Below are 7,404 nucleotides of genomic sequence, written 5' to 3' on the forward strand. Positions count from 1 at the left end.
TATTTTATTACACAAATAAAAATTCCTCACATGGCAGTAATCGATTTCTATACTGTAATAATTTTGCATGCATGTGCAATGGCTAGCCTCCTTCTCGGGCCGATTTGTCTCTAAAATAACGCTAGGTCGCCAACTAGGCCTGCTAATTGCAATTGTTTCACCACAAACCCACCACCTTATGTTGCCATGGAAACATTTTTGAATATTAGATCATAATAATATTATAGGCAAAAGTTTTCTAAGCATGCACTTGACATGTGTGTGGAGAAGGTGTTAATACAGATGTGCACGAGAGACAAAATTGCGTTAAGGAAATGTGCACATACACGTATATATATAGATAAATTGTAACATAATAGGATGTTTACCAACAAAATTTAGCGACTTTTGTTGCTGAAGCACACGTAGCTACTGTGTCAAGACTTGGGGAGATAATTTTAGAAAATGTTCAGGAATCAGATAAATGCAGAGTCTAATATAGGCCCTGATAAATTTATGCTCGGAATAATTTTAGCATAGGTGTCTAAGGGCATCAATGTCCATTTTTGGTAAAGATCATTACATTAAGTTTTGCATAACGATGTTTTCATGGCAAAAAATGGCTGAAGGCCGGTGAATATTTAGTCTCATGAATCAGCCGCCCTTCTAATTATGGCAATTCAGCGAGATAACACGATACAGTTGTGTGTTGTGTTTATTTCTACGTCTTAATTTACATTTTTGGGGAAAAATCAGAGAATAATCGGATTTTTTATGAGAATAATAGGCACAATTTTCAAGAATGTATAATGGGTGAAAAAAAAGCATAATTTATCAGGGCCTAGTCTAATACCTATACGTCAGTAAACATTCTTGCTTTGACTGCTACTTCAACTTATCACTAGGCCTAATTGACAAATTATGCTTTTTTTGTGCCTATTATCAATTATACTAGTTCCTAGAAGTCTCCCTATTACCGGTATTCTAAAAATTATGCTAGCATAATATTGTTTGCCAAGCACTACTTATCACATAGTATTGACGCTATCGGCAATGAAAGATCCAAAATTAACTGCCCTATATATTCTAGATCTACCCGTTGATTTAGAGATAACATTTTGTACAAGGTTGAAAAAAAAAGTGAAATGAATGGAAATTGTGCTGATAGTGAATAAGCTACAACATGATTTAAAAATATTATTTCCCCAAAAGTTGTTGTAGTGGGAAATAATTTTAGGTGATAATGGGGTGATCGTAAAAAAATGTACGTAACATCAGTTATCTCCGGAACTAAAGTATTTCTGGACAAATTTTTCTTATCAAAAGTTAGATAATTTATTCAAGCTAGCTTACTACGTGTAATTTTTGGACCTTAGCCATAAGATTTTCTTCAAATCTCTCCCTAACTGAACGGCACTAAAAACTAGCAATTTGAGCACTGCGGAGGATGTGTAGATATTTAAGGAACATCGAACCTTTCATAAGATAGCCAAACTATCTATAGACAAAGTTCCAAACCTTAGCCGGAAGCCATTGGCGTTTCTCTTCCTAACCGATTTACCCAGAGCTGGAGACAGCCAACACTTGAACTTTGTTGACACGACCAAAACTGAGACACAAAGACGTTTATATTATGTACAAACATACACATATACCATCCAATGAACACAGCATTACAGACAGACAAGCAGTGTAAAGCAATGATAGCTATGCATACAGGAAGGAATAGGTACAACTGTTGAAAAGTAAACTAATTATTCAGCATTCTAAAATAACATGCGGAAAAATAAAATGTAGGATATAGGGAGTGGAGTAGCAACTGTTATACAGAATGTGCTTGGTCAGTGCAAGGTACAAATGAAATCACCAAACATGACTTGAACAACATACGTGAGATAGTAGAGAGGGTTGGTCCTCTGTAACCAGGGGGTGGAGAACAGTTGATCCACCTGCTCCAGACTCAATTGCTAGAAGCAACGTGGTATATAGTGCAAAATTAATGAATACTGAAAGCAATTGCATTCCATTGAGTATGCAGTTTACAGCTGAATATACACAGTCATGCAGACACACATGCAGACACACACGGTATGATTTAACCGCTCCTTTGCAGCTACCCCCCCCCCCGAGCATAATTAGCAATATAATAGTGTTTGCTAATAAAAATGATAATTAAAAGGAGCTATACAGTTCTATAACAATGCTATACACTGACGGAAATGCACCTAAGTGTATACCGAAATACAATGTAACCTTTACCTTAGTCTCTGGCAATAGTAGCAGTACAAATATAAAAATGAGGGCACAGATGATGGTGTCGAGTAGGAGAGTCCCGGCAGTGCCCAAAGAAGAGGAGAGGAGGAAAGGAGAGATCTCCCCACTCACAATATTACCAACCCACCACCCGACAGATGCCACTGACATTGACACACCTGGGTGGGTGGAGGAAAACATCATCATTGAGTGACATAATTAAACCCAGCATTATTATTATACCGGTAAGAGTTCAGCTATAATAATAATACACTGCTGACATGTACATCGGATGCATAAAAGCTGCAACTGTATACCGTATGCATGGTTGATCAGAGGCCGCTCCTTGTATAAAGGCCATATACTCAAATAGTAGCCTCCCTACACCCCATTTCCAGAAGCCGCTCTCAAATAGTAGCCTCAGTGAACTTTGAGGCTATGTCTCAGCTCGTGGCAGCCATAATTTTTGTGATAGGTACAGGTATCTACAGTAGCAGGTAAAAAACTTCTGATGACAAACTAAAGGTTGTTGAATTATATAGCTGGGGCTAATAAACGCCGCGCCTCTTCTGCCAGCAAAATAAAACATTTAGTAGCCGCGGCCTAGCTCTGATCAAGTATATACGGTGAATGTTATGTCATAAAATATGAAACTGCATGCATGAATCCATGGAGACAGACCTTTTATCTTTAATGGATACATCTCACTAACAACAGTCCAACTCTGACTCCTATAATTAGAAGAAAAAATAAGAAAGTTCAACTGATTCGTGACTCACACAACATATGAACCAACAGCGACAAACAGAGCGAGACAAGCCACGACAAAGTATCCTACGATGGTCCTGTCAGAGGAGAGCTGGTCTGCCTCAAGTCCAAACCCCAGAATGAGCCCTGAGGCCACTACCAGACAAACACCCATTCCCAAATACCCACACAGAATGATCAACTTGCGACCCAGCTGGGATGAGATAACAGACATATAAATCAAAACTCCATGTGCATTTCTAGATCTTCAAAATAAAAAATGAAAGCTTGTACTGTACTTTAATGCTTACATGCACATAGTAACCAATAACAAGCTATATAGTGCACAAAGCTCACCCTGTCGGCAATGAGTAGTACTGATAGTTGTGAGATTAATTGAGACAAAGAAATGATTGCCCCTCCAATGAAACCAGACGTGCCGATCTTACAGAATATGGAAACTGAGAAATACCTGAACGCATAAACAGTACACAACCACTATAAAGGTATATACCATAATGCTTACACAGCTAGTGGCATTCCACTGAACCGTCCCAGAAACAGCAAAAAGAATCCCAAGAACAACCTACAACAAGATTGAAGGGTAAAGCTATAATTATGATTAATGCAATATTATATATAGAGATACGAATAGTAACCGACGATGTACTCCACCTGTGTGCAATGTCCCAGGACAAGCAAGTCTGCCAAAGCGTCTTCTTGAGCGAGCTGGGATTTCCGGTAAGAAGCTGATATGTCCTCCAGTCGAGACGCCCCAACTTGATCATCTTTGAAGATTCTCTTTAAAGTCTTGAGAGCTTTGTGTGGCTTGTTCTTTTTGACATGCCATCTGTAAGAGAACTGATCAAGTGAGACCCATGACAAATAATTCTCTCGGCGCTGGGTGTTGGGAAAATACACAGCTCTAGCATACTTTTTACATACGTACCTTGGTGACTCTGGAATGAGCGGTGATCCAATTAAGAGACAGCAGGCAGGAATCAGCTGTAGACCCAGCGACATTCTCCAACCAAACGACAACCCCTCAACCCCAATATTCACCAGAGAAGCAACCTGAGCGATCCACATAATTATCATGTTGACATACTGCTTATAATTATTACCAGAGCTCCAACGGTACCTGTAGCTATACTCAAGCTGACCAGTTTACCGCGATGTTGTTTGGGGGCAATCTCAGCAAGGTATATTGGCACAAGTTGTACAAGAATTCTGTGAGTGCATGCATGCACACATAATATACATGCAGTGTATATAATTATACTGCCATGCATATATACTGTATGTGATAACTTCATGACTGTATAATACGCTTATTTAATACATGTGTTGGATAACTGGCATACCCAACATTATTATTTTCAGTGCTCACCCATTTCCAAGACCAGTCCAAATCCTCCCAACCAGTAGCATCCTGTAAAAAATAAGTATATGAACAATCTATACGAAGCATTTGAACCTGCCATAAAGCGATTGCAGCACTCTGGATGATGGTTCCAGAGGCAACTAGTAGTGCTCCGGTCACTAGAGCAGCCCTCCTCCCAACCCAGTCTGACAGGGGTCCCCCCAACAGAGCACCCACCAGAGAGCCTAACGAGAACAGTGCCACCACCAAACCCTGAGGGAGTGAACACTGAATACCTCACAGTATACGGTATATATAGAGTGCATGAGTGAACGGACACTTGTTTCAAAAGAATTCTGACTTTCAAGTGAATTAATTGCTATGAACACTAAGTCACTCAACTAAGACAGCACTAGTTTCCTCACTAGAGTCCCCGGCGGTGCAGCTAGTGGTGGAGTTGACCTCATACCTCGCAGAGAGATTGAAGTACTCTCTAAAACCATCCATCTCCTTCACTCCATTACTGGAACTGTGGGGGGGGGGGAGATAAACACATGTGTACTGGTGTATGACTAATTATCCATAATCTAGCACATTCATACATGACACTGGGAAAGCATAAATCAGTTTCTGATTCATGAATTCTCCATGGCATATAATTATAGATACCATATAGAGGTAACTTTCGTGGGGAAAAATATTTTTGGTTTTCGTGGTTGAAGGTCTGACCACGAATATTTTACCCACAAATGAAGCGACCTTGCCTACCTTTACCTGCAGTGCAAGCTCCAACCACGAAAATAATACCCACGAATGTCTCAATATTGCTGAACCACGAATATTTTGTCCCCCGAAAATTACCCGCTATACGGTACAGTACTAAATTTAGCGTAGAATTAATCTATATGCCGTAGATCGGATCTACTAGGCTAGCTGTCTATAAAAAAATTATGTAATAGCTCACCCGACATCGTATCCATTGAAGAAAGCACCAGAGGCAATAAAGACAGAGCAGGTCACCACATAACACCACTTGCACTCACAGCCTGAAGCACGTAGATCTAACATGACATAATTATTACATTTAGAGGTCGATTGATGATAATTATTGTTAATTAATCTTCTAATTTTCTTTGTAACCTCGCGCAGCCATCCCCGGATGTTTTCTATTTTAACGCTAGGTCGATAACATCGGGGCTGGTGCGAGACTAGCCTCGATTCCAAGCCGCTGAGAAAGGCGCACTATTCAAGGGGCTGGAGTCGAGGCTAGTGCGAGACTCTAGTAGACTAACTAGCCTCGACTCCAGCCCCTTGAATAGTGGGCCTGGTATTTACTGTTGGCGCGTGGGTGGACAATTAATTTATTATTTACCGTATTTTATCTCATTGAACGTTAAAACAGTATTTTATCTTATTGTGATAAAGAACAGAAAAAAGAAAAAGGAGAGGCTACCTCTCTGTATATACTGTAGACAGAGACAGCTAAGTAAAACATCAGCTCTGTAGATTTATTCATTAACTTGAGGCTCAGATCGGATACACACTCAGGCGACAAGTTAATCTCATAAGAAATTAGTTAAACCTGTGGGTAAAAAATAAATGTGGATAAGTACAGTGGCTGTGACGTAACATAATGTGAGGACTACTTATTGATTTACACAATAGATTTACCATTGAAAGCACTATCCATTAATACACACTCAAGCAACAAGTCCCTCGGATCGGATACACACAAGTCCCTCGGATTGTAAACACATTCAGGCCACACAGTTCTCGGATCAGATACCACGTACTTACTCTGTGACCAATTTTCGGCAAATATCACAACAATACTTCCTTCCAGAGAGAATGGCACTGAACGTCGAACAGACACACCAACACTTTGAAGATGGCTTCACTCAGAGAAACAAGAGGAGAAATCACCATCACAACACTTCCTTCAGAGAGAGGTGCACTGGTCCTGTCAAGCTTCACATCAATCAAGAAAGGGAGTGTCTGGAAAGCAGATGGACTTGCTCTGGGACTTGCCATAGCCGGTCGGTACGGTACCCACATAAACACCAGCGTACTACAGACACTTCAACGCCTCCAGCTGCTTGTCTTTCAAGACAAGACCTAGCCTCGATCCTAGTCTCGCGAGCAGACGTGGGAGGGAGGGAACGTCTGGTAACTATTGCAGCAATTCCGTGGACCCCTGCCAGAATGTTGGTGCCAATCAGATTTGTCCACGTCATAGTGGGTGGTAACACCCCGTATATTTTCCTATTATAGCATAAAATGAACGTGAAAAGAAGGATTATTGACTCTAGCAAAGGTTAATTTTAGTGTTGAACCATACCTGGCTGCGAAGGAGCTCGATTACAAGGAGCTCAGACCAAGCAAGAGCTAGCTAGCTGCGAATGAAAATATTTGTCTACATGTGAATTTGGTTAATTAACAAATATCTTGCACGTGACTACATTCCTCAGTGCCATGGAATTGCTGCAATAGTTACCAGACGTTCCCTCTAGGACAAGTCTGCTCGCGAGACTACCTCGATCCCAGGCCGATCCATCCGTCTCTAATTGAACGCTAGGTCGCCTCCTCGGCCTGGTATTGATTGTATCTGGGCGTGACCGGAAACTGGTAAGTATCAGCTATGTACTGTAAAATCTTCAGTTTAATTAATTATCACAGTTGGCTAAAAATAATGATATAATGACACTAGAAATTAATACTGTGCACAGCAGTACTGCGTCCATAATAAATGCAGATGTTTAGAAGCGAAGATCTCAAACAAGAGCTTCCAGGAAGACTGAATAAATACTGCGTTGGATATGCCTGCTAAGCCTTCAGGTGGCATAACAAAGATTGTGTGTTCACAGTGCATCAAGAGACAGTAGAATCCTGACGTCACTGGTCAGGATAGCAACCACAAGTGTTGAAAGAGCCATTCCACGTCAGTAGTTTTAGTGCAGGTAGTTCTATAAGATCGGACCCTTGGGAAGGACACGAGTGGCACTGGGGCATCCTCTTTCAATGAGTTCACACCCATCAGCTAGGAGGAGTACGACGGGGGTTGG

The 7,404-nt window shown here is 40.8% G+C and overlaps 1 protein-coding gene and 1 long non-coding RNA gene across 7 annotated transcripts; both read right to left on the minus strand.

Annotated features, from left to right (window-relative positions):
* Positions 1-30: 30 nt before the first annotated feature.
* On the minus strand, positions 31-5,457 carry LOC135343932 (probable metabolite transport protein CsbC). 6 transcript variants are annotated; one of them, XR_010397276.1, is made up of 13 exons: positions 5,307-5,457; positions 4,745-4,871; positions 4,461-4,615; positions 4,370-4,411; positions 4,104-4,209; positions 3,929-4,053; positions 3,655-3,829; positions 3,506-3,565; positions 3,337-3,451; positions 3,012-3,193; positions 2,914-2,963; positions 2,550-2,717; positions 2,279-2,411 (listed from the first exon to the last, which is right to left on the minus strand). XR_010397276.1 is itself a non-coding variant. In XM_064540965.1 (11 exons), the coding sequence occupies exons 4-11, from the start codon at positions 3,765-3,767 to the stop codon at positions 1,537-1,539; spliced, it is 822 nt and encodes a 273-aa protein (XP_064397035.1). In that variant the 5' UTR covers positions 3,768-3,840; positions 3,929-4,053; positions 4,121-4,209; positions 4,370-4,402; the 3' UTR covers positions 31-1,536. The 6 variants fall into 6 exon arrangements, 2 of the variants coding, with proteins under 2 accessions (XP_064397035.1, XP_064397034.1); XR_010397277.1 differs by lacking the exon at positions 2,550-2,717 and having other exon boundaries at positions 2,353-2,411; positions 3,014-3,193; XM_064540965.1 differs by lacking the exons at positions 2,550-2,717; positions 4,461-4,615; positions 4,745-4,871; positions 5,307-5,457 and adding exons at positions 31-1,588; positions 1,870-1,946 and having other exon boundaries at positions 2,239-2,411; positions 3,655-3,840; positions 4,121-4,209; positions 4,370-4,402.
* Positions 5,458-5,735: 278 nt separating this feature from the next.
* LOC135344385 (uncharacterized) lies at positions 5,736-6,479 on the minus strand. Its single transcript, XR_010397429.1, has 2 exons — positions 6,014-6,479; positions 5,736-5,924 (listed from the first exon to the last, which is right to left on the minus strand). It is a non-coding gene; the product is annotated as an uncharacterized LOC135344385 (long non-coding RNA).
* Positions 6,480-7,404: the final 925 nt, after the last annotated feature.

This window comes from Halichondria panicea, chromosome 11 (genome assembly GCF_963675165.1).
Source record: "Halichondria panicea chromosome 11, odHalPani1.1, whole genome shotgun sequence".
Lineage (NCBI taxonomy): Eukaryota > Metazoa > Porifera > Demospongiae > Suberitida > Halichondriidae > Halichondria > Halichondria panicea.